The 26644-nt window shown below is 51.9% G+C and overlaps 1 protein-coding gene across 10 annotated transcripts in view; it reads right to left on the minus strand.

Annotated features, from left to right (window-relative positions):
- TACC2 (transforming acidic coiled-coil containing protein 2) overlaps window positions 1–26644 on the minus strand; it is a 186046-nt gene that overhangs the window by 55387 nt on the left and 104015 nt on the right. Inside the window, exon 1 of one of the 10 annotated variants that reach the window (XM_081823355.1) lies at window positions 18809–18949. The exons of 8 other annotated variants lie outside the window; for them this stretch is intronic. In XM_081823355.1, coding sequence (XP_081679481.1) covers window positions 18809–18876 — 68 coding nt within the window. In that variant the 5' untranslated portion in view covers window positions 18877–18949. Of the gene's footprint in view, window positions 1–18808; window positions 18950–26644 lie in introns of those variants that run through there. One more of the 10 variants, XM_081823356.1, reaches the window with a different exon arrangement.

The raw sequence follows: 26644 nt of genomic DNA on the forward strand, positions 1-26644 counted from the left end.
TGATTAGCTGGATTATGTCCAGGGCGACGTGGTGTAAGGGAAGGAGCTGACTAGGATTTTGGGGAAAGGACGGCAGCTGGAATCTAGCCTTCCTCCTGGCACAGCCCAGGACAGATACATCCGCCCGGGACCAGCCCCTTCAGGCGCTCCCGCAGCCAGCAACAAGCACCCATCCTGCCTCCCGGGCTCACCCTGCACACGCCACCAGCATCCCTCTGATTTCAGGGTGCCTTCCCAGGCAGTGCCTGGGTACCAGGATGGGGGTGTCTCAACCAGGGACTGCTTACCTCAGCCCACTTTACAGTTTGTTCCTCAGTTTCCTCACCTCTCCTCCTATCTGACCCTCAAACAGGTGAGGCACGTGGACATCATTCCACAATTTCAGTAGGACTGGTCACCTGTTCAGAGCCAGGCACCTGGGCGGCCAAGTCAAACACACCCACTCCCTACTCCCAAGAAGCTCAAGTCCTTCTGGGACCTGAGGATGATAATCCAGAGCCAAGGGGCCCCGTGACTTGCCGAGGGGCTCAGACCCCTGCAGGGGCAGAACCAAGATCAGAGTACATGTCTTGTGCCCCTTGTCCCAAACAAGGCTTCCTCCGTGTCCCAGGGGCTCCTGCGCATCAGCAGGCTGGAGTCTGCAAATCAGTCTCCGGAACATTTGGGCACTGTGGGTTTCCAGGGCATCCTCAGCTCCAGGGTAATGGATCAAACAATGGGGTTTCCGCATCTGGATTCACGACCGCCTCATGGGGGCAGCAGCCGGCCAGGCCAGCCTGGGTTCCCTGCCCTCTGGCCTCCTCACTCCTGCTCCCCTGTCCCTCAGCCACACCTTAACCTGTCCCCTCATTCAACCACTAAGTGGGCATCCAAGCGGCCCCAGTCCCGCCCTCCTGACTATAACCGCTTGAGGTTCCTAGAACCTACATCGGGTGACAGGGGAGGTTGTGGGCCACCCAGACCCCTGGGGTCGGCCAAATGCCTTCTGGGGGGGGGGTCAGGTCAGCCTGACCCTCACTGTTACCCTCACGGATTCACATCTTGGACAAAGGGTAATATCAGCATGGGGTCAAGGGAGACTCAAGTGCTAACTAAGCTCAGAGCAGATTCTGCTCAGCAGAGCAAGGGTGGTCCGGCCTTAGCACTCTGGGCTCCCAAGTTCTTTATGTCCAAAGCACCCTCACAGACAGCGTATGTCTGTCCGTCTCTGTGTGTCTCCGTCTGAGACTCTGAATTGGGCTGGGTTTCTATCTGTCCTAGAGTCTGTCTCAGTATTTGTCTTCCTCTCCTCTGCCCTCCCTTCCTCCAGTGTGTGTGTGTGTGTGTGTGTGTGTGTGTGTGTGTGCGCGCGCGCGCGCGCGCGCGTGCGCGCGCATGCGTCCACCTCCTCTTGCTTCTCCATCTCCCCCCCTCCATCTCTGGTTGAAAGGAGGAAAAGCACATTTGGAGGCTGCTCCGCTAATGTGAATCCTGCCCTTTCTATCGATAATTAAAGCTCATGTGTTTTGACTTTTTAATTCATCACTTAAAATTTTGCCTTTAGAGTGGTCCTTCAAAGCCTTGCAAATTATTATTAATAATAGCAGCGGAGAAAGGATTTGAGGGCTTTTACTGCATCGGACATTAACCCCCCTACACTCGTCTCTTTCTAATGTTTCAGCATACGTTCATTACTGAGTGACGCTGAGGTCACTGCTTTTAATATATACAGCTGGTCTGTGAACCACACAGGGGTTAGGGGTGCCAACCCCCCTACGAGCCGTCAAAATCCAAGTATAACTTTTGACTCTCCAAAAACTTGACTACTAATAGCCTACTGTTGAGTGGGAGCCTTACTGGTAACATAAACAGTTGATCATCACATATTTTATATGTTACAGGTATTACATACTGTATTTGTACAAGAAAGTAAGGAGAGACAAGAAAATATTAAGAAAATTGTAAGGAAGAGAAAGTATATTTATAGTACTGAACAGCATCCAAAGAAACCCATACAAAAGTGGAGCCACGCAGCGCAAACCCGTGTGGTTCGAGAGTCAACGGTACACACCTTACTGGTAGATTTCACCCAGTTTCCTAAAACCTGAGCAGCCCAGAAAGCATTGTGAGCTCCCTGTGAGATCCAAGCAGCCGGGATTACAAATCACAGCATCACACCCTCCTGCTGAGACTGCCGACCTTGAATGAGACTTCCAAGACCCTGAAGCTTTGCTAACTGAGAGAACTGAACCCAGAGTGGGTTTAGTTACTGTTATATCTCATTTATCTGCAAATCAGTAATTCTCCTGGCATCGCCCGGAGGTGATGCTCAGCAAATACCTCCTCCCCCAGGCTCTCCGCTAATCACAAAGACAAACTCTTCAGAAAAATTCCTTCCCAAGTAAATGGTAACGTGGGATCCACTGGGTGTCTCAACCATGACACCCAGAAACAAAATGGGAGCAAACTTGGCCTCGGGATGGAATGGCTAGAATACTTCAGTAAAAAGTCTGACATTTACAAGTTTTAAAAGCTCATTTTCTACCAATGTCTGCAAATGGCGCTTCTGTATGATAAAGAAGGAGCACTTAAGTCTTCTATCCCTTTCCTTCCAATCTCTTTACAGGACCCAAAGGAAAAGAATGGCTTGTAAACAGCCTGCCAGTTGCAGAGAATAAGTATTAATTCAACACCCTGAAACCGTGCATGTCCTTAAGGTACTGCCTGTTTCAGGATATTTTCACACTGTTCTCTCATACATAATGCAGCAACATCGCTCAGTCTTTGACCCACTTATTAAAACAATTCTGAACAGAGGGGCGCCTGGGTGGCACGGTTGGTTAATCGTCAGACTCTTGATTTCAGCTCAGGTCATGATCTCAGGGTGGTGGGATCAAGCCCCACGTGGGGCTCTGTGCTCAGCGTGGAGCCTGCTTGAGATTCTCTCTCTTTCCTTCTCCCTCTGCCCTCCTCCAACCCCTCAAAATAAATAAATAAAATCTTTCTTTAAAAATTCTGAACAGATAAAGTCTGAATTAAATCATGTTCTCCACGAGTAACATCTGAATTATCTGATTCTGATAATTTTGTACAAGAAAACCAACACAATATTACGAGCACTTATAGATCTGGCTCCAAAATTTGTGCTCCTCCACTTGGGAGGGGAGCAATTTCGGACAGGTTCCTTAACACACCTTACCGGGGCCCGTTTCCTCATCTGTGTGGTGGTAGGACCACGGACCACATGAGGTGGCTGTGAGAAGTGAGTCTGTACTCCATTTAGAAGGCGTTTACTCTCTCCAGTCCTTAACACGTTAAAAGTCTACAACCAAGAGTACTGTATCCTTTGCTTGAACATAATCAGAGAAACATAAAGCATAGTCCTATTGCCTATTGACTACCCCCTGCAGTCAGGGGACAGCTATACCAATGATCTGTGAGTTCACACAGCAATGAGAAAATAATATGATTTTCTTACTCTTCCCACACACCCAACACCCTCTGCTCCCCTCCCCAGCTCACACACACACACACACACACACACACACACACACACACACAGGCTGCTAAAATGGCTGTGGGCGAGGAATTGTAAAATCAAGCGATAAATTTCACTCGAATATTTACTGAATTAATTCACAGCCACTCTGACAGAAATTGTAATCAGCAAAGTAGAAGGAGTGTTCTGGGCTCTGGGGTGCACTTCGGAGTTTTTCTTTCTCTTGCGTTCCCTGAAAGGAAGACTTACAAGAAGACAGACATGAAGAAGGAAGGAGGAGCCAGTCATCACAGGGCCAGGGAAAGAAGGTTCCAGGCAAAGAGAACCACAAGATGAAGAGCCCTGAGGTGGGAAGGAGCTTCCAGGTGCAAAAGGCCGGCTGAGTTATGCCCCCACCCCCAGGGGAGAGAAGCGGGGCCAGGAGGAGGTCTGCCATGAGAAGCTGGAAAGACTGGGGAGGGCTTCACATGGTGAAGGACTCCCCCAGTGTATGGTCTTCAAGGCCACCAAGGCAGCAGGGGGGTAGTGGGGCAAAGCCCCTCACATCAGCGAGGAGACAGGAGTCCAGAGACAGAAGGTGGGGCTGTGCACTAGACAAGCAAGGGGGAGGGGCAGAGGGAGAAGCCACAGTGAAGATGAGGAGTAGTAGGACTCGAGACTCCCGTGGAAGGTTAAGGAAAAAGCTGAGATCCCAAGTGTGTTTTCAGAAAGTGTGGCTAAAATAAGCATTTACTTCTACTGTCACTATAATTGATACAAGAAAAAAGATGAGCTTTTCTTGGGGCGCCTGGGTGGCTTAGTCGGTTAAGTGTCTGCCTTTGGCTCAAGTCATGATCTCAGGGTCCTGGGATTGAGCCCCCACATTGGGCTCCCTGCTCAGCGGGGAGTCTGCTTCTCCCTCTGTCCCTCCCCCTGCTTGTGTACTCGCTTGCTTGAGCACTCTCTCTCTCAAATAAATAAATAAAATCTTAGAAAGAAAGAAAGACAGTTTTTCTTGACTCCAAGAGACCCTGAATCATCACTTACGCTGGTCGATTTAATAACAAAAGTATCAGAGCCATAATCAGTGGTTTGAATATGACAAGGCTGATAAGCAACCTCAGATTTCAATTACATATAACAAAGCTCCAATGAAAGATACAATTTCCCACAGCAAACGAGCAAACTGTCTCAAGGTTAAGGGTTTTGTGACAATAACCCAATTGAGTTAAAACAGACTCTCAGAGCTGACCTTCCTGCCACTATACTACTCAATTGGATGATAAAAGGAACAGAGTAAGGTATAAATCTGACAACGGCCACCTATTTCCAGTCCTCATGCCTTCAAGCCCTCTGACTTATAAACGAGCTCCAGCCTTCTCTCTTATTTTTAGGACAAGGGCAGCTTTGTGCTTTGTTTTCTCAAATCTCTTGCATCAAAGGCCCAAAGTTTTCCATTATCTCAAAGTTCCTACTATTTTAAAAGTCATGCTTCTGGTTTCAGCTGGAATCTTAATGAAAGTTGAATCAAATAATTAGGGGCTTATCTCTACTTTATTTGTCACAGGACATGTTGACGGATCAAGCATTAGAAGTAAGAAAAGAAAAGAATCCAGGATTTTGGCTCACACAACTGGAAGGAGGTGATACTGGGGAGCACAGGTGCTCTGGTATGAATGGAGAATCTGACAAATTTTGCCCAAAATTAAGATGGAAAAGCTCTGACTCTTGACATTTCTGTATCGCACTTCCTTCAAAAGCCAACACCAGAGGGGGTTCGTTTGCTTGGCTCAGGTGGTCAAGATCAACAAAGGACTGAACAGATTGGGGCGTTCAAGATCAGACTTGATGATGGAAATCCATCAACCAAATCACCATTCCAGGGGCACCTGGTGGCTCAGTTGGTTAAGCGTCTGCCTTCGGCTCAGGTCATGATCTCGGGCTCCTAGGATCGAGCCCCGAATCAGGCTCCCTGTTCAGTGAGGAGTCTGCTTCTCCCTCTGCCCATCCGCCCCGGCTTGTGCTCACGCGTGCGCTCTCTCCCTCTCTCAAATAAATAAAATCTTAAAAAAAAAAAAATCATCATTCCACAGCTGCTAAACAAGTAAATAGAAAACCTACAACAAAGACATCAGTGATGGAAAACTAGCATTTCCACCAAAGAATAAGCAGAAATACTCAGATACAGAAAAATAACCAGACATTTCCCTAGGTGCTATTTCAAGACAGAGGCCCCACAAATCCTCGATTTCCCCTTAGACACCACATTTACCCCAGAATGTGGAAGCAAGGCCTCAGAAAGAGAGGGAAGGAGAAAGAGGAGGAGAGAGCCAGCATCACTCAGAGCAAGGGACTGCTCGGGCACAGACACTTGACAAGCAGGTAACGGGCGCACGTCTGTGGGGCATCCAGAAGTGAGCTGGCCCCTCCCATCCCCATGCATCAAATGCTTTCCAGCTTAGCTCTTTCCAGGTCCCAGACAAGAGAAAATGCACACGGCTTCCTGACATGTGTGCCCTGGGGTGAACTCAGGGCTTGGGGTGCCTCTCAAAGACTGAGATGCTGCTCCTTCATTTCCTCGGAGAATTCCAAGTGCCCAGCCGGGGTCTGGCACTCCGGCAGGAACCTGGTGCCCGGACAGCCCCACCTCCACTCTGTCCCCCAAATCCCTTCTTCCTGCTGCAGAATAATGCCATTGGCTTCCTCACAGCCTGCCAGGCCTGGGCCTTATCTCCTCCCCGTTGCATTGTCCTCCCGGCTTCAAAAACCTCACCTGGGAGCCTCCCCTCCCTTTGTAGCTTCCAAAAGGCCCTGTGCACAGGCCCCTCACCCTGCTAGAGCTGCTTCTCCCCCACGCAGCTGCCTTTCTCTCGCTCTCAGCCTCCAGCCCCCACGGCTCCTTCCAAAATCCTCAAGTTCCCACTGCCTCCCTTGTTTGCTGACCTGCTCCGGCTGATCGCACACACATTCTGGCTTCCTAGGGTCAGACCAGCTCTTTTAGCAGCAGCTCTAATCTGCAAGGCTAGCTACGAGGCCATACATTTTTTTCAGGAAAAAGACAAAACAAAACAAAACAAAACAAAACTATTTCTGTCTACACGTATAATGAGATGCAAGTAAAATGATGCTGTATACTCCACTCAGTTGGGATGAGGTGTGGGCACTGGACAGTTGCCCTCTTGTTCCCTGAAGAACAGCCCCGCCTATTCCAAACAGCCCCCCTGGTGGGCAGCCTCTAAGGCACTAAACCATTATCTATATGGGGATATAAGACTAGGAGGTTCTTTATTAACTAGGGAGGACCTCAGGGGAGAATTTCAGGAAAGCCAATTTCCAAACAATCCTAAAGAGGAAGGTAGGCTCTTAATTCCACGAATAAGGACCCGTATATTAAACAAGAGAGGCTGCCCAGTATCTTAAGTGGCAAATCTGGAAACTCAGAATTACAGTCAGCTTGTGTGACACAGAGCAAGATAAAGAAACAAAGGTGGGCTGTTTTCTCCCAAATCTGGTCACATGACTCCTCTCTTAACTCCATCAAAAGCTACCCACTGCTGCCCAAACTCCTTAGCGCGACTCATGAAGCCTTTCAAGATTTGGCCCTTGCAGTTTCCCTCTGGTCCCACTCTGGTCCCTGCTCTCACTCCGTGTACTCAAGCCAAACCCCACACCCTGCCCTCCACTGGCCCTCCAGGCCCTTTCCGGCCCGTCTGACCGGCTCCTGCTGTTCCTTCTATCTGGCCCCCTCCTGTCCAGCAGATACCTGCTCAGAAAGGTTCAGCGGAGATGTTCCCTCCTCCATGCAGACCTCCATTACTTCATCTCCGCTGAACGCTAAAGTGTCCGTCCCCGTGCCTAGCACACCCATGTGCATGTTTGGGGTGTACAACATCGGCCTCCCCCAGCAGACCGTGAGCTCCCTGCAGGCCAGTCCCTGTGTCTGCATCACAGTGGCCTCCAAGGTACAAAGGGCCCGGCCATCATTCTGCCTCTTTGGCCTCTTCCATCTTACAACCTGACTGATCCGATTCCATCTAATATTTTTTTTTTTACCAATCAAATATTACATCTGGGTATGAGGGCAATACTTCCCAGGGCCCCTGAGATTTGGGTAATTTATAGTGTCTCCAGGAAAGCCTGTACCCGTCACCCCCATACCTCTGGTTCCCTTCCACACACTAAGCCAGGAGTGTAAGCCCCGAGTTTTAGAAGAGGTGGTCACATTTGGAGGTGGGAGAAAAACAGTATTCAGGAAATTACAAATAAAACACAACGTATTATAGTGTAGTATAATAATATAATTATATAATATAATATAACATAACATAACATAATATTATTTCGAGCATACATTGGGAAATGCACCGTGTAAAGCCAGGAAAGTGAACACAAGGGACGGAAAGTGCATTATTTGAGAAAGCCCATCCGAACGGGCTGGTTTCTGAGGCTTTGCACCTTCTTTTCCACTTCACAGGCACTAAGGGGTTTCCTCAGGGAGTGATACTAATGCATCCTTTGGCACCAGGTGTCAGCATTTCAGGGTTTTCTTCACCAGACTTCACTAGGAATTATGCTATATTAAAAAAACAAAAACAGGGCGCCTGGGTGGCTCAGTTGGTTAAGCGACTGCCTTCGGCTCAGGTCATGATCCCGGAGTCCCGGGATCGAGTCCCACATCGGGCTCCCTGCTCGGCAGGGAGTCTGCTTCTCCCTCTAACCCTACCCCCTCTTGCGCTCTCTCTCTCACTCTCTCTCTCTCAAATAAATAAATAAAATCTTTAAAAAAAAACAAAAACAAAAACCCGCGAGGAGAATACTTCACAAACCTTTATCATGTCTTCTGCAGCATCCCCAACATGAGCACGCATCCTCTTCCCTATCTGCAGAATCTCTCACCACAGGGAGGGGGATGGGGTGTTGACCCCATTGCCCGGATGTCATGACTGAGGCTCCACGTGCACAGAGTAAGCTGGCAAAGCCACATGCCCAGGAACCTAGGACAGCTTTGCACTGAGCCAGCGCCACGGTCCGCCAGCTTTTCAAGGTGGTCTCTCGAACTCTGTGCTGTTCCTCACAGTGGAGTTGGGCCGGTTAGTGGTGACCCGAGCATGCTCTCCCCGCTTTTTCTTGGGAGCAGTGGGTCAGTTCAGTGGGTCACTAAGGCACCCCCTTAGTCCCAATGCCGCCCGGCTCTCTGGTCCATCTAAAATACACTGGTCGCAGACACGGACCCACAGCCACACGGCCATCCAGTGAGGAGACGGAACCCTGCTCTAGTCCACTGAGGCCACGTGAAGGGACAGGGCTTAGGGCCTCCGCTCAGCCCTCCGCCCGCTGTCCTTGCATGGGAGCCAGCTCAACCTCGAGGTGGCCCCGGCGTCTGGAGGCAGCCCCGGGACTGTGCAGGCAGGCTGGGTGCTGAGAGCTACGTCCCGGAGAGGGGCTGGCTCCGACACACTCTTCCGCCATCTGTTACTGGAACAGTCGAACGTGACAGACGTCGGGCACAAACACTCTCCATTTCTGAAGCCCTGCTTGCCCTCATCCTCACAGACAGCACCTTCAGGCACCACCTTCCACCACAGCACACCTTGTCCTTTCTTACCTGGAGTCCCTGCCCACTGACCCCACCTCTACCTAGCATCAGACACCATCGGCAGCAAAAATCCCAGGAAAACACTGCTGGAAGCTTCCAGCCAGGCACAACTGTCCTCCTCCTCCTCTTGCCCCTTCCCCTTCCCTGGGCTTCGGGTCACTTCTCTCAAATCTTGCCCTGGTAACTAAAGATATTCACTACAGGTGTCAAAACACCTGAGTTGTCCCCGGAACAGGCTTGCCTCCCGCGACATCCCAGTTAGGGCAGGACATGCAAGCTGAGCTGCTCAAGATCCGTTCACAGACCAGCACGGACTCCAGTGCTCCCCAGCTTCCTCGCCGCCCCCCCCACCCCTGCCGTGTGGCTCTTGATCCATGTAGACAGTGCCTGAGGCAGCAGGACCCAGCTCCCCCAGCAGTGGAGGCGCCAGGTCAGAGGGGTCGCCCCAGGCAGCCCCAGGGGTAGGTCCCCCATTGTACATCAAAGAAAGTGATTCTAAAGGCCACCAACTCTATACCTTTAGGTTCTGAGTTTTTTTCCAGGTTTGTTTTTTGTTTTGTTTTGTTTTGGTTTGGTTTGTGTGTGTATGTGTGTGGAGGGGGAGAGGGGTCCTTTTTTTCAAAGCCATCCTGGTAACTATCCCTGGAAGAATCCTACCTGTCGGTCACAGGAGACACATACCCTCTTGTCTTTTGAGTTACTCTGAATGGTTTGTTTCTGCGCCTTCGACCAAAGGTGCCTGGCTAAGTCCACAGGCAAAGCCCTTCTAAGGAAGGAACATTCTAGGGGCACCTGTGCCCAGGGTCACCCCCTCAGACCCTAGGCTCCTGGTCACAAAACTTCCCATTTAGCACTTACAAACTTTGCCAGTCACTGGCACTCGAAGACTCAATGCCCACTAGACTCGGGCTGTCCTGCCACAGGGGTGGACTGGCCTTGCACTCCCGGCCCACTGCCTCACACACACTCTGCTCTCCATCCCCTCTGCCTGCTTCCCCAAGAGCAGAGTCCCTTGGGGGCTGATGCTGTGAGGACCTTCTCTTCCCAGCAGCCCTGCCCTCCAGAGTATGCCTTCGGGCCATTCTCTCTCCCCCTGAGCATTAAAGGAAACCAACACAGTCCCAGGATCCTCTTCCGATCAAGGCTGGGCCAGGAAATTCCATGCGTGACCTACATGCGTACAGATGTTTTCCCTAAAGTAAAGCCAGCCTCTCTAGCCTTCTTCCTAGAAAATACAGACCCCTCCAGGCAGGCCCCCCCTAAGTAGAACAATTAGCAATTAGCAACTTCCACCAGGGCCCTGATGAGTGGCAAAGAGGAACCTCTCAGAAGCTGGGCCCCTTTGATCCAGACTGTTCCTGAAGTTCCAGAGACCCAGATCTGATCCCCATTAGAGACGGTGCTTACCCGGGAGAGCCACGGGAAACACGGCTCCTCCCGCAGTGAGCCAGCCACACACAGGTGGGCAACTCTCACTGTGACATTCTGCTCCCCTGGGTTTTTTCCCCCAGCCCAGACAAAGAGCAGCCCGAGCTTGAACAGATGCCAAGCTTTACGCTTGACAAATGGCATATCTTTAGCAAATTCCCACTCGGGATGAACATGGTAAACAGCCCCCTTCTTTGGAAACTGATCTTTAGAACATCCCTGAAGAGATGGAAGGAATTAGGAAAAAAAGACACTATAGAGCAAAGACACAAGCTAAGACTCAAGGGTAGGCCACGGTCACAGGCCCACGGGCCATCATTTTTATCCCCAAATAAACTATCCACTGCCTTCCTCTGGGAAGAGAGAATGTGCAATCTAAGCTACTTCACTGCCCTGGGAGGATACTCCGATCCATGCTTATCAAATGATACAGTCCATCTCAAAATATTTTTTTTTAGCAAATCGGAAGTTAACGGGAAGAGACAGAAATGACTACTGGACTCTGTCTGAATGAAGACCAGCAGGAAAGCCCTGAGTGGTGTTTCACAAATGATGTGCTTGTGAGATGTGAAACAACGCTCTGTCAAGAACAGGCTCCCCATGTCTTCTAAGATCCTGGTTGTTTCGGCTCTAAAATTCTCTGACTCTGGTTCTCCAAAAACACCTTGGAGTAAGTGAAGCCCGGATGCTGGGAGCAAACTGGGCCCAACAGTTGGCCTGAGCTGTCAGCCGCGCAAGGACACGGAGCAAACTGAGCCCCCACCCCTGCCCAGAGCCAGAGACTGCTGCTGCCTCCATTTAAGGACAAAGCAGAGGAAACCGTAGAACGGGCCAACCCAGAAACAACCCTTCGCAATCAGGAGGGCTGGCAGGTACAAAACGTGCTCTGGGAAGCCCACCAGCCCAGCAGGTACTTTCGTGCACAGCCACGGGCGGCCCCGTGCAGAAGACCCACCTTCCTGGCCCCAGGAGCTGCTCTCCTTTGCAAGGGCTAAGACCGCAGGAACGAAAGGAATCCACTGCTGTCCCCGCCCCCCCCAGCCTCCTCATAAGCCTCTGGAGCTCAGGCAGCAGCCACCCCGTCCACCCAAGCAGAGCAGCTTCCTCAGGTAGGAAGAGATGAAGGCAGGCAAGAGACACCAGCCGAGAGATGGCCAGAGAGCCGCGGGGCAGAGCGCACTAAGAGCAAACCACACAGGAGAGCCGAGGAAGGAGGGGAGAAGGGGAGACAGCAGGGCAGTGGTGTACGTGGGAAGGAGAGAGGCTCCAGCTGGCACCGACTGACCTGCCATCAGCTGCAGCCTACAGTGCACTTTCTTGGGATGCTCTGGACATGAGCACTGCGGCAGGGTCACACTTCCTTCAACCAGGGGCACCGGCAGGTTCTTGTGCCACCACATGGCGGCGACAGGCAGGCAGAGCACCGAACTGGCTGTCCCTGCGGCCGTGAGTCCAGTCCTCACGTGGGGCCCACAGAACCTTAACGCCCGAGGTCCAGCCAAGCGCTCGCTGTCCCTCCCAGTCCCCAGCTGCGGGGCCCCTCCGCGCGGCTCAGTGCAGGGCAGATGTGCCCATGACTGATTGCGCCGGTAAGACTCATTCATCTCTTCATGCACGTATTTGCTCAACAAGACCCTTACTGAGTACGTACTATGTGCTCAGCGCTTTGAGAGATACTGGGGACCAGCCTAACAAACAGATCGCTCTCAGAACAGTGAAAAGAGACAAAGCAAATAACTACACATGGGCAGAGTCTTACGAAGAACTCACATAAGAGAAGGCTACAGAGCCATGCTGTCCAACGCAACTGCCTCTTGCCAGACGTGGTGATTTTAATTAAAATTTAAAATCCAGTTTCATGGAGGCTGTGCCCGTATTTCGAGTGCTCAATAGCCACATGTGGCTGGGTGGTTATCATACTGAGCAGTGCAGATTATAGAAGTTTTCCATCATCCCAGAAGGTTCTACTGGACAGCACTGGAGAGGAATGGCAGGAAAAGCTCTCGAGGATTGAAGCTAGAGAAGGAGCCAGCCTGGCCAGCACAGCGCTGAATGCTTTCTGGACAACCTACAGCGTGTGCAAAGGCCCTGAGGTAGTTGAGCGTTGCACGTTCGAAGAGCTGACAGGTGATCAGTGTGGGTGGAGAACAGTTGGCAAGGGGAGGTGGGAGGCCAGCCCCCACAGGGAAGCTAGGACTTCAGACGGAAAGCAATGGGAAGCAGACACAGGGAAGGGCCATGATCCAGTCCGTTTAAGGAAGAAGGAAGGAGAGGGAAGAGAAGAGCAGACTTCACGACCAGGTTTCTGGGTAGAACAGCTAGCTGGCTGGGGTGCCGCATGCTGAGATAGGGAGGTGGGCTGGGACCGGGTTGATGTGTATATAGGTTATTTGTGTTGGAGAGAAGGAAGGTTATCAGTTCAGTTTTGGACACATGAAGCCCGAGCTCTCCGACAGAAACCCGAGAGGAGATACGAAGTGAGCAGCTGGGTAAGTGTGGTGCTCAGAGGAGAGGGAAGGGTATCAACCAGGGCGTTCTTGATACGTAATAGTACTTAAGTCCAAGAAACATCTTGGGGAGGGCAGAGAGATACAAAGAACAGTGGCCCAGGCCAAAGACTTGAGGACCCCTGCGCTCATATACGGTCATGAGGGTAGGGGACACGCATCCCAGCACTACACCAACCAGCTGTATGACTGGGGGTGGGGGTCAGCAAACTACAACCCACCGCCTGCTTCTGTAAATAAAGGTTGACTAGAATGCTGGTTTACTAATTGTCTATGACTGCTTTCACACTTGAACAGCAGAGCTGAGTTCTTGCAACAAAGACCATATGGCCTGCAAAGTCTAAAATACTTACTCTTCAGCCCTTTATAGAAAATGTTTGCTGAGCCCCTGATTTAAGCTATCCAGAGACCTTGGTTTCCTCACCTGTAAAATGGGGGTGGAAGCACCTGTCTCAGAAGATTAGCGGATATAATATTTCTATAATGGGAAACACCCAGCACACGAAAGTTTCTGCTAAATCTAGTCTGCTCAGCGGAGGGCTGCAGAACTTCTCACTCTTAGCTTTGACACTGCGGCATCCAGCTGTTTCTGTGTTTGGCGATGCAAACAGCACACACCTGCTCTCCAGAAACAACTGCTAAAGTCAATCTGTAACTATAAACAGAAGCAGTGTCATCTGAGCGACTGCTTCCAACGCAGGATGGGTGTGTGAGCAATTCTAAGCCAGCTCGTCGTGGCCAACCAGCACCCCCACCCCGCCCGCCCAAGACTCCCGTCCAATCTGAAACGCAAGCATTAGTCCGTGAACAATTGGTTTTCACGGAGCCACTGTTTACAATGCCTAAGTCCTCATCACTAATCTTAAGGGGAAAGGATGGAATTATTCAACACCCTTTGTTTACCCAGGAACTCAGCCCCGGCTCAGGCAATCCATCTGGCAAGAACAGCCAATCATATTTTAGGCTAAAGTGGTTCCTAGGCAACCAGAGATATAGCCACAGAAAGAGGCCATAGAGAGTGGAAAGAAACATGGGGATGGGGGCCGAGGGTCAATGAGGGGAGAGTGGTCCAGACTCCACCAACCCAGATGTAACGCTCACCCGTCTTGGCTGCTCACCCTACCAACAGTGGGTGCCCCATCCCAGTGCCCCAGCAGAAAGGGACAGCATGACTCCCCGGACAACTGGCAGCTACCTGGAGGGCCTTAGAATGTTCTTGGCCTTCGGCTCACCTTAGAGAAAGCCTACAGGTAAGCCCCACAGAGAAAGTAGTAAAGGGCCACAGGGGCCATGCTGGAGAGATCTAGGAATGACAGCCGAGGAAAAGCACCTGCTATGGACTCAATGTTTGTGTCCTCCCCCAAAGATAATCCATATGTTGAAACTCTAATCCCCAGTGTGATGGTATCTGGACGTGGCGCCTGTGGGAAGTAATTAGATCGTGATGGTGGAGTCCTCGTGCATGGTATCAGCGCCCTTAAAAGAAGACACAGACAGATCTCTCTTTCTCTCTTTCTCCCCACCCCACTGCCCCCTACACTCCCTCTCCCTCCTCCACCATCCTCCTCCCCTCTCCCCCTCCACCACAAAAGGACCAAATCTCTGCTCCTTTTGCTGTGGCCAGGGAAGCATGGAGAGCATAACCATCTGTAAACCCGGAAGAGGGTCCTCACCAGACGCCAAATCCATCAGCACCCTGACCTCGGAGTTAGAGCCTCCAGAGCTGTGAGAAATCAGTGTCCGCTGTTGAAGCGCCCCCATCTGTGGTATTTCTGTCACAGCAACCTGAACTAAGTACCCAGCAGGTTCCTTCGGGATTCCTGCAACTCCCACTGTATGGATAACTCTGCAGCTTATTCAATGTTAGGGGGAACAAAACTCTACTAATTTTGTCCAGGGCTAATATCCAAAGTGAAATGTGCTTCCTGGAGCTGAACAGCCATCTGCAGCCCACATTAGGGATGCTGTCATTTAAACAAAATGACTTAGCCAAGGGTCACCTCAAGATAAAGGGCTCTGAAAGCGATCCAGTGAGGCCTAAAGAAAGATTATCAGGAGCTCCAGCAGCCCTCTCTGGCCCCTTCTGAGCTACTGAAATGCCAGCAATTTCCAGGCACACAGTGTCCCCACTTTTGCCACGGTCCGGTGCTCTTGTTTTCTGAGTCTTCGCAGACAAGGCCCCTAACGTCTGAGAAACCTCTGAGGCAGGTGGGGCTGAGCCAGAGTCCCCGGGCCCTCTCAACAGCCCCCAACCCAGAAAGAGAGGATCAGGAGCCACAGGAAAAGGAAGGGACCAAGTCTCTGCTTTCTCATCTGTGACCCAGATGGGTGCAGAGGTCTGCTCCCCAGTGAGGTGGTGCCCACGAGTTCTCGCTCGCCTTGGCCACTCTCTCAACTGCTGTTCTCATCCCACCTGCTTGTCAAACTCCAGCCCAAACTCATCAACTTTCCCCCAGAGTGCTCCCAATCCAGTTCTCCCGTCCTGGCAAATGCCACATCCTTCTCTTAGTCGGAGCGTAAAACCTTCAGTGCATACCCACCACCATGTTTAACCTCCCCCCATCCCCCGAGGCCAGCTGCTCCTGGCTTCCTCACATTTCTCCACCTAGCCTGGCCCTTTTACTCTGATCTACAGGAGCATGGGGGGCATGGGTTCCCCTAGCTGATCGGGAGCCCCGGGGAAAGGGGGGGCTCCAACTAAACAAAGGGTAGAGTATGTCCTGCTGCTGGGCTTAGCAGAAGCTAAGCCACAAGGGGCTGCTGCGGAAGGAGACAGAGAGGCACAGGCAGGAGCAAGTCTGGTCAATAAGCCAGGACCACGTTCACTTGAGCACTTCCTGTCCTTTCCCTGCTCTTCCCAGCTGCCCACGCCGGGAAGGGAGTGTTTTCTGCAGAGGGTTTCTTCTCTCCCAGCTACCCCTGTTCTGTTTGGAAACAGGGGCTACTGCTGCTACCAGAACTTCTTTCCCAGACAGGAAAGCAGCAGCCCGAGAAGTGGCCAGAGTTTCTCAGGAACCAGGACGGAGAGACTTAGCTAGCTCAGGGCTTCTCAAACTTTCTTCTCTACAGCTCACGGGGCATCTTTACAAATCTCTGGTTAAAATGGAGATTCAGATTCAGCCAGCCTGGTGGGGGGGCTGAGGTTTTGCATCTGTAACAAGCCCCTAGGGGAAGCGATGCAGCAGTCTGGGGACCATCCTGGGAGGAGCGAGGGCAGGGTCAATGCTTGAGCCTCCATCCCCCTGCCCCACCCCCGGAACCACAGGCCTTCCTGCTCCTCCAGGCTTCTACTGGCCAAGCAGGAGACCCAGTCACCTACCCCACCCCCACCCACTTACCGGACTGCACTTAGTACAGAGTGAAGCTACCAGCCAGGGCTACAAAAGCTGCCCAAAGGCACCCCAAACCTGAAATCAGAAGGAAAGAAATCCTGGGACTAAAATAAAATTCCTGCGGGCACTTCCGAATCATCTTGCCTCCCCCCGTCTTTGGGTTTCACTCTCCCTGATGGGCCCAACTCAGGCCCACCTTTCCGCAGAGAAAAAGGAGAAATGGTCACCCTAGTTTCCAGGTGTCATGGGTGGTGTATCCGCAGGTGTGCACCCCGAGTCCATCTCCATCCCTGCAACCCTGACAACAGCAGAAGCTTCCATGTCCTCCACGGACCACATGCTGCACCGTGTCGTGTATTACTCACACACATGTGTTTTTAGGTGCATGGAAATACACACGATCACGAAAGGCTTGTGCTTGTACAGAAAAGGGGTGCCCTCTTAACACATGTTTTAAAATCTCTGGACTGGAAATGAGCAACTCTGTACTAGTAAAACAAGCCCTAGTTATTGAGACAGCAGAGATGGGGTTTTAGAGAAGAATAGTTGCTAGGAATGGCAGCAGCCCCAAACATTCCCTCTCCCTTCATTTCCAAAGACAAAGAGGTGAGGGGGATGGAGAGTGGGATCTGTGAAGGAGTAAACGGATTATCCTAAAGATCGTTCTTTAGAGACACTGCCCAAGTAGCAGTTCCGGGGAGAGACACCTCAGGCTGGTGCACAGGGACGAACTCAACCATGCAATATTGACGAGCAGCTTCCAGCAGCACAGTGTGGCCAATCAGCCTGGAGTTTTATTGCAACACCACTATCCCCACAGGGCAGAACCTTGGGGGCCTTACCAAAAGGCAGCTTCTGCCTTAAACAGAACCTCCCCCAAACTCAGCCCTCGGCCAACAGAATACTGGTCATTTGTTAACTCGACAGGGAAAGAGGGCGGGGATGTTGGCAGCTGGTGAGCTGAATTTCCAATGGCTGAGGAGCATATCTTCCCAAACATGCGGTCACATTGTCTTTCCCAAGTCTTGAACGCTCTTTGACAGGCGTGAATCCTGATACCAGCTAGCTGGTGACTCCCACTTATTCATTGATTTCCAGTTTAGAGACTTCTAAAAAATAGGCTGGAATTGTTCTCTTCTGCCCAGGCTGGAGCCTTTCATGGGGATACATATTTCCACGCATCTAACAATACTACACATGGAACGAAAACACGGCAGGTGTAGTCCAAGGCTCACAGCATTAAAAAAAAAAAAAAGTCTCCAGCTTGATGTGCCTCCTGTTGTAAGAGGACGCTTTCCCAAGCTACAAGGATGAAGACAAATGATCCGTGCACACCTGCTCCCAACTATGGTTCGCTGCTAAAGAGAAAACCATGAGGCTCAGCCTAGCATTACATCACCCCACTGAGACAGCTCCTCATTGAAGCCCAGGCGTGGGGACCAGTGAGGAAGCCCCACATGGCACCAGGTCCCTACTACAACACACAGACCAAGCCCTGCTCATCTCTTAATCTACACATCAATGGCCCTCATGAACTGACCACTTTACCTACTGCCCCACCCCCAAATCCCCCCAAAATACTCTTTTCTGAAACACATTCTTCTCTTTGGGAAAGCAGTAAGCTGGGATGGGAAGGCCCACTCTGGACACGAGCCTGAGCTGCTGAAAGGTGCCCCCAGTAGCCAGATCTGCTCAGTAAGCCCCATCATCCAGGCACGCCTGGGAAGGAAACAGAAAAAACCATACAGAAATGGCAATTCTAACTAACACACATCCAGGATAAAGGCCACTTCTGGGCAAATCAGCTCTTCTATGGTTTAGAGAAAAGATCGGATTCCTGAATCAATGCACAGTCAAGCCCTGCTTCGAACGGTGGACCAATGACAAGACTTCAGCTGGCTTCACTGATAATAGCAAGCAGCCCTGTCCTCGACAGTGTTCATCGGAGTGAGTGTGGATGCTTAGGCTAAGAGGACTGAATGTCTACCAGCCATGATCCACGCCATCTGCCCGGCCACGGGACTGACTGCCCCTAAACTGGTCTGTCTCCATGGGCCCCAAGCTGCCACACTCAAGGGTTCTTCCCAAGAAGCCCTTGTTGATGCCCGGCTGTTCTGTTGCAGGAAATACCACTGTGCTGGGGGTGCAGAGTTAAGATACTCATGGCAGGAGCCCCGGAACATGCACTGGGCTGCTGAACAACTGAAATCGAATGCCAGAGGGTCATTTCTGCCTCCCCCCCTTCGGGGCGGGCGGGGGGGGGGGGCCGTATCCTGGGGCTGCCAGATACTCATTCCAGAGGGAGCACCTCATGCTAGAAGGAGCTGCCACAAGGCAAAGCCGCGCAAGGCTGCCGAGAATGCTGGGCCGGCCAGGGCTCCGGGCTGCCGCGGCATCAGGAGAGGCGACACTAACAAAGCCCAGGCAGCCTCACCTCCTCCCGGGGAGGAGGGGGGAGGGTTCCGGGCTGGCCCGACGGAGCACTTACATTGCCTCGGAAGCCTCCAGGTTCGGGTCGCTGGCTGGGACTGGCTGCAGGGACTGCGACCCTCCCATCCTCGCTGCGCCCTGGCGAGCAGACTAGCCGCGAGCGGGGCCAGCGTCCGGGTGCGATTCCTCCAGCGGGGGGCCGGGGCGGACCGGCCAGCGGCCGGGGCTGCTGCACTGCAGATGGGAGCAGCTGCTGGCATCCGTGGCGGCGGCGGCGGGGAGCTGCGCCTGAGGGCCCGAGCCGGAGCCCGGGGAGCGAGCGCCGCGGAAGTGTGTGCGCGCGCGCGAGTGCGGCCGGCGCGCGCCTAACAGTGTGCGTGAGCGAGTGTGGCCGGCGCGCGCGGCTCTGCCCGGGGCGCGCAAGTGTGAGCGTGAGCGCCGGTGTGGTCCAAGCCGAGCTGCTCCTAAACCCCCCCGGCAGCCCGGCTTCTGTGTGTGACACGGTGATGTCATCACCGCCGAGCAGCCCCGACGCCTGCATCCTCACAAAGCTCCATCGCAGGCTCCGGAAACAGGGCCGGGGGAGGGAGGACGAAGACCCTCCCTCGGCACCCGCGCCGCCTCCCCCAGCCTCCCCCAGCTTCCCCCAGCCTCGCCCCGACCGCCCACATGGTGTGGCTTTGAAATGCAAATGCACGGCGGGCTGGGGGGGGGGGGGCGGGGAGGGAGGGGCGTGGTGGTCTCGGCAGGACTGACCACCAAGAGAAGTGGGGGTAATCTCACCCCGATTGGCTCATCCCTCCAGGAGGAAGGGAATGGACTTTCCCACGCCTGGGGGGGGGGGGGGGCGGGTGTGTGTGTGTGTGTGTGTAGGTAAACAGGCTGCAGTGGGAAATGGACGAGATATGTATGTGTGCGGTTTCCCACTGCCTGCTTCTGCCTCCTTGGGGCGCGGGGGGGCGGAGAGGGCAGGCCTGGAGCAGACGGATGAGGCTTGTGCACCAGGGAGATTCCAGGGCCTGGCTCCCGGCTCACAGCGAGCCCAGGCCCAGCCTCCAATTTGCTCACAACAATGGGGAAGGGGGGCAAGGTGGAGAGAAAGAAGCACAGGGCCTGCTAAGGGGTGGGCAACTCTACCTTTGGCCACCAGAATAATTCTCCACGGAGAAGCCCTGAGCAAGTGCTCATCCTAACCAGAGGCCAAGCAAGCTGATGTGCTCGTGCCAGGCCCCTAAAGCCACCAGCTGTCCAAGGAAAAGGCAGCTTGCTGTGACCTGCAACTGAATGGCCCATCTCTGTGATTCTAAACACACCCCATCAGGGTGCCCCCAGCACCCACCCCCATGCCCTGGCTAGGACAACAATGTCCACTTAGCCAGGTCCCCCACCTGACTCCAGCTACCTTAGAAAGGTTCAAGGCTGGGGGTCTTGGGCCTTCTCACCAAAAGCTACTAGAGCAGGGTTTCATGTCTCACAGGTTCAGAGGTTTGGGGCACACCTGGGAGCCTGACCATCTGCCCCACAGCTCTACTTTCGGTGTAACTGCATTCTGAGCTCCAAACACAGGCCGGCAACTGAATTAAAGTGAGCCCCTGAGAGTAAGCTGAAAATCCTTTCACACTTGCCCCACATGTCTTCACCCCACAGCACAGTGAGCTTAAAATGCATCTAACCTGTGGCCAAAAGAAAAATAAAATGAAAACAGAACTGCTCAAAGCATTTTAAAATTTCCTCCAATGCCCTGAACGTTTTCTGAAACTGTGGCAAGGATGTTTGGGCAGGACCTCTTGAGGTTGTGGCTCATAATGTCAGGATGGTTCTAGACTTCATGGTGGCCTGCCTTTCCTCTGTGCCTGTTTAAGATTAGTGTCAAACCAAAAGCCAGAAAATCAAAACTGTTTCCCAGGACGCAACAACATGAAATTTCCAGGAAACACTGAGAAGGTTTACTTTTGCATTTCCATGAAGATGGCTAATGACTGTGTCCATCTTGCAAGGAGGGTCACTGTCAGGGTGGCCTGAGGAGGCTTGCTCTGGGGAGCACCTCCTGGGCAGCCGTCACTCACTGTCAGGGAAGGATGTCATCTGGGGGCGAGGATCCTGCCATGTGTCCTGTGTTCGCCTCCAGTGCCCTGAGGCTTGGTTTCCCGTTAGAAGCAGATCTCTTGGGCCCTGGGGACAGTTGGGAGTCCCAGCAACCTTATCATGTGGAGCTGAAAATTCCATAAGCCCTAACCTAGACTTAGTTTTTTTGAGGAAAGCGACCCCCTCCCTGGGCAAGGAGAGTGTGGCCTTGAGCCAAACTTAGCACTATACCAGTGAAGAACCACAATCAGAACCCATCTGCTTTTTTGTTCCTGACACATGAAAGCACAGAACAGCCCAAGTGTCCTCACCCTCCGCAGGTAGGGGTTTGCTGCAAAAACAGGAGAGGGCTTTGAAATGAGACTGAAATTCAAATCCGGACTTCTCCCTCATTTGTGGGGTGGCCTGGAGCCAACCACTTAACCACCCTGAGCCTCTGCTTCCCCGGCTGGCAAAAGAGAGAAAGCATCTACTTTGCAGGGTATTGGGAAATTAATCAAATAATATATATGTATACATAAGGTCCCAGGAGCGGGACTCTAACTGGTGCTGAGCAGTGCTAATTTTCTTTCCTTCTTCATGAAAAGCATTTCCCCCTAAGAGCCATAAAGGAAATAAGGAAGCAGTAAAATGAGGTGCTTTTATTTCGAGTCCCCACTACTCTAATGTCATGACGCACTGACACTTCACAGGCTGCCACCAACTCAGTGATGCCAGATACACCCCAAGAACCAGGGGAGAGACAAGTGCAGTGTGGGGACCGGTGATGCCACACAAATCCAGACATGACGCGTTTGCGTCGTGACTTCACAGAAGAGCTTCTCACGCCCTCATTGACGACCTCTTGATGCTCAGTTTACACATAACTGAAACAAATTTGGTCATCTAGTAATTCAGCCGACAGAAAACGTAAAACGAAAAAAGGGGGTGGGAGGAGGGAGAGTATTCCGGAAGGACAAGGGCTTGCTGTGGGCTTCGGGTGCGCCCCGAGTTCCTGCGCTCGCTCTCCTCTTTCCTCCTCTCTCTCTCCCTCCTTCTCCCTCTTTGCCAGCTGAGGACACAGCAAGAAGGCTGCCTTCTGCAAACCAGGAACACGACTCTGGCTGAGGACCCCGTCACGCCATCACCCTTGCAGCCTCCAGAAGTGTGAGCGGTATGTGTTTCTGTCTGCGCCACCCAGACCATGCTGTTTTTGCCAGAGCAGCCCAAGCCAACCAAGACAAGCTGCTTAAGACACATTGACAGAACCCAAGAAGAACAGCTAAGAAAAAGCGAAAAGATAGACAAACTGCTCAAAACAGCAGTCTGGGGCCATTGGACCCCACGTCGATGCTCTGTGGACCCAGCCCTGGGTTATGGTCATCCATAACCCAAGACCTGCTCATGACACAGACACCACCCCCTCCCCCGCCACTCCTGCCTGTCCACTGCCTCCCCCTCCTCCTTGCCTCACCCTGTCCCACCCTAGATCATTCCACAAAGGTTAAATCATGGGTTTGTACAGTGAGAAAGCACAGATTCCATCCGGAATTACTAAAATGCAAGCAGTTAGTGCTCCAACCACTTGCTTCCTCAGGTACGCACACCCGCACTGAGCACCCACTCAGGCCATTACCTAGGGCTGAGGCTACAGATGCCATGCCCATTGCTCCCCTCTGCTGACTCCGGACCTTTCTTCCAGGAGGGACTGCCTTCACGCAGCCCAGCCGGTCCTTCCTTCCTTACCACCTCTTTATTCCCAGCCTGTTCTCCAGACTTTACCCTGGCAGAGCACTTCCCCTCCAGAGCAAACCAGTGATCCCTGGAGCTTCTAACCATGGCTGCAATGAGATCCTGAACTCAAACAGCCCCTCTTGGGGCCTTTGAACCATCGCACACACACTCTGGGACCCTGATGGCAGGCTAAGCCCGCTTAGGCAACAGACTCCCCTACCAACCCCAGACACCCTAGAAACCTGGATAAATCAAGGGATGCACCCATCATTTCTAAAACTATTAGCAATTCAACATATATCATTCACTTGCCATGTACCTGGCCTATAAATGTTGAATAAGATGAGCCTATCCTCAAGTTACTGACACATACCAGAAAGATAAGCAAACCTGCCAACCCTCTGTAATTGAGAGATAAACTCTGTGGCAGAGACTCTTAAATCCCAGTGAGGTGCAAGGGCCTGAGCCACAGTCCAGGAGGGCGAGCCATTTGAAGCACTTCTGATACCCCAAGAAAAACAAACTTGAGCGGCTCTATCTTTGCCCGCAGAGGAGTCTCTAGTTGCCATAGCACCCACACTCCCCAAACAGCACTGATAGACCCCTGCCCTGCTAATTAGCCCAAGCACACACGCTAAAGAAAAGTAGGTCAGATCACAGAAAAAAACCATCTGGCGAGCACAAAGAATGAGAATGTAAACACAGATGGAGAATGGCCCAGGTCCTGTTTCTTCCAGTCGCTGGCCTTCGCCACCGTCCACTACCCCGTGGTGGGGGCTGCAGGGAGGCGGCATGGAAACACGTGCGCCTTCTCTTTAGGGAGCCCAACTTTAGCCGGGCTCCTGCTCTGACAGGACCATCACTGCCTGCTGGCAACTTGCCCCTCCACTGGGGACCCCCAGAGTCCACCCCATGCCCCAAGACTCTGTTGCTCACTGCCCTCCCCTTCAGGTTCCAGCTGGTGGAAGCTCTTCCATCTCAGGCCTCCCGTGTGGCCCACGTTCTACATCCACATGTGAACATGAGCCTGAGACCAGCAGGACCGGCCACTGAACAGGACTGGGGGGCGGGAGGGTGGGCAGGAATGGCATACTGCTGGCATTTTCCCCACCAGGATTTAGAAATCTGGGATCCTCTTCCCTGGGCTTTGGAGACACAGCTTTTATGTCACACAACCTTGCTCGAAAGCTGACCACGGCCTTCGAGAAGAAGTCCTAATTCCGTATCCTGGCCTTGATCCTGTGACTCGCTCCACCCTGTCCTTGAGGGGGGCCAGGGTCCTCCCTGTGACCTCACTGCCACGGAGGCGCCTCTCCCCACCGTCCCCAGCTCTCTCAATGCCTCCTGGGTATCAGCCCTAGCTCCCAGCCAGCGCCTGGGAGGGTCAGTCCCGACCAGCGCTCAGACTTCTCTCGACTACTCACAGGTCAGAGCCTTGGCACTTGCTCATCCCTTCATCCATGTGTCTGCACCTGCACTCCACTCCCCAGCCCTGCAGCATGCCCCACGCACAGCCAGGGCTTCATAAACACATGCAGGTGACACCTCAAAGGGCGTGGGGAGAGGTCCTGGCAAAAGTCTTCAATCATCTGATGAACAGAGAAAGAGGAGAAGATTGATGGGTTCTTTCATTTCCAGGGCCACGGGTATCTACTTATCTTCTAGACTCTAACATTCAACCTCACATGCTCACCCTTAGGAGCCTGAGTGGTTTTCCTGGGCTGAAGCGCAAGCTCAGGTAAAACACCATCTCTTCCAGAAAGTTCTTTCCCTTTCTTCTTGGAAAGGGCTGATCTACTCTGTTTTCCTTGCCACCGTCACCATGTCTACACATGACACCTTCTAGATTTCCTTCCAAGCAAAGACAGCTCCAAAGACTACCCTTTATGGGGTAAATCCTTTCAATTCTGTCATGATCAAGAATGGAGATTGAGGGTTTTACTGTCACACCCAGAAAGGCACCCCAAAATGTACTAGAAAAGAAATCGGTAAAGAGGGATGAGACTCACTTTTATTTCAAAATTACAAACGCAGGTTACAATGTTAATCTTCGATGCCCACAAGAAGGCAGGCAGGCAGGCAGGCAGGCTGGTGCGGAAAACGCCAGGTCTACGCAAAACTTAAGTTAGTGCCGAGAAGTCTCATAGAAGGCGAAATAAGAGCCTTGAAATCCTTCTGTCTTTACCAAATTCATTCAACTTCTTTGAGATGGAAATGGTAGAACTCCTGAGATCATTTTTTAGAAAATATACCTACCTATATTTAGAAAAGATTTAAGCCTGCAATTCAAGAGAGCACAAAAGAAATTGGGCTAGAAAAGGTGTATAAAAACCAGAGGGGGTAAGGTTATTCCAGAAGTACTTATCGAAGCCTTTGTTGGAATAAGCTGTAAGTCTGGCCCTGAGTTTCCCAACAGCCACAGCAAAGAGGGAAACAATCGCGGTCAGTTACATAATTCATAAAACCCAGCAGGTTTAAAAGAAAAAAAGGCCACTCCACAATGAGCAGGTGTCTTGTGACTGACGTTCTCAACATACTCTCTCCCGTGGGTCCTCAGCCAAGAGACCGTACCTACGGTGGAACATGCCTTCAACAACAGCCTTCCACCCATGTAACATTCACTGCCATGGGGCTGCCTCTACGAGCAATCGGTATTGCCTCAGCTCCCTCCAGCAATCAGTAACATCAGAAAGCAAAGAAGTTCCTAGAGGATAGATTTCGAGTTGTCCCATCCCGCGGAGAGCGTCTCCAAGCATCCACGGTACCACAGCAACAAGGTTATAGAAGAGGAAGTGAAGGTCAGCCTGAGGGGGGTGTTCAGCAACGAAGCAACCACTGACAGACTCAGTCCTCCCCTCAAATAGGGAAGGAAGCCCCTCCTGGCTTCAAAAGTCACTGCCAATTGTCTCTCGATGACTGTCGGGGCACATACAGAATGCCACCGACAGCAGAGGAAGCTAACACCTGGCAGAAGACACGGGACACCTGAAGTCAGTGAATCGGATCGTGACACCCGAAGCCGTGACAGGTGGTCATCTGTGAGCCACTGAAGAGGAGAGCTCGGGAGCATGAAGAACAAGGTGGCTTCGAAAAGGGAATGTCAAGATCAAGGAGCTGAGAAAAGCCCTTTGGAAAACTGTTGAGGCCCCTGTGGATTTATGGTGAAGGGACTCAAATGTGAGGTGAGGAATACACAACCCTGAAAATCAGGCAGAAAAATCGGGCCAGACTTCTTTGTTCGTTCTAAATATTAGCATATGGTTATCATGAAAACCTACATCTTGTTAAATATAAAACTCACTGTTTTCATAATTCTTCATTTCTTTTTTCAAGGTAAAGTTGCAGCTAAACCCTTTCTGTGCTATTACCATAAAACTCTGACTTATTAAGCGGATTCACTTTTAAGTGGCCTTTCTCAGGTAATAATTGTCTTTTTCCAGACCTGTTTCTCTAACGACTTCTATAAACTAGGTTTAAGGTCATAGGCAAAAACTGGGTGGCCCAAGGTGGACGGCGGCCAAATAAAACTGACCTCCAATGTTTAAGCTCATATTTAGAGATAAAATCAAGTTTCCCTCAAATCTGGGAAGAGAGAAACAGGTGACACAGCTGCACCAGACGCCCCTCTTTCAGACCAAGAACATAACCAGTGTTATCCCCCTTTCTTCCCGGGGAAGTATTTCCAAGAACAGAAAATTCCATAAGCACTTTCCCGTGCCTCTTAAGAGAGCTTAAATACTGTACTTAGTTCAAACGCTGATGTGTTTGTTAATCCACTGAGTTCCTCTAGGGCTTAAGTTGACAGGTTTTAGAGGTTACTTGGTACCAGGAAAAAGAGATCTTTTAAGAAAAACATTCAGGTGTAAACAGAATGGGATCTCCCAGCTGCCAAAATCAGCAGCGGAGCTGGTTTCTGAAGCCAGACTGGAGAAACGGGTTGAGAACTTCAGGTCCCACCTTCTGGTTCCTCCCTGCAGTTCCAAAGAGGCCCTTCGGGGTGGAAATGCTTCCAAGATGAAAACACAAGCACATTCAGCAGCTCCAGGGGTCTTGCTCCTTCCCTCACTGTAAACAGAGAGGGGGGTCCTCCTGAAGT

This window comes from Leptonychotes weddellii, chromosome 6, assembly GCF_054177405.1.
Source record: "Leptonychotes weddellii isolate Sample4059 chromosome 6, ASM5417740v2, whole genome shotgun sequence".
In the NCBI taxonomy this organism is placed as follows: domain Eukaryota; kingdom Metazoa; phylum Chordata; class Mammalia; order Carnivora; family Phocidae; genus Leptonychotes; species Leptonychotes weddellii.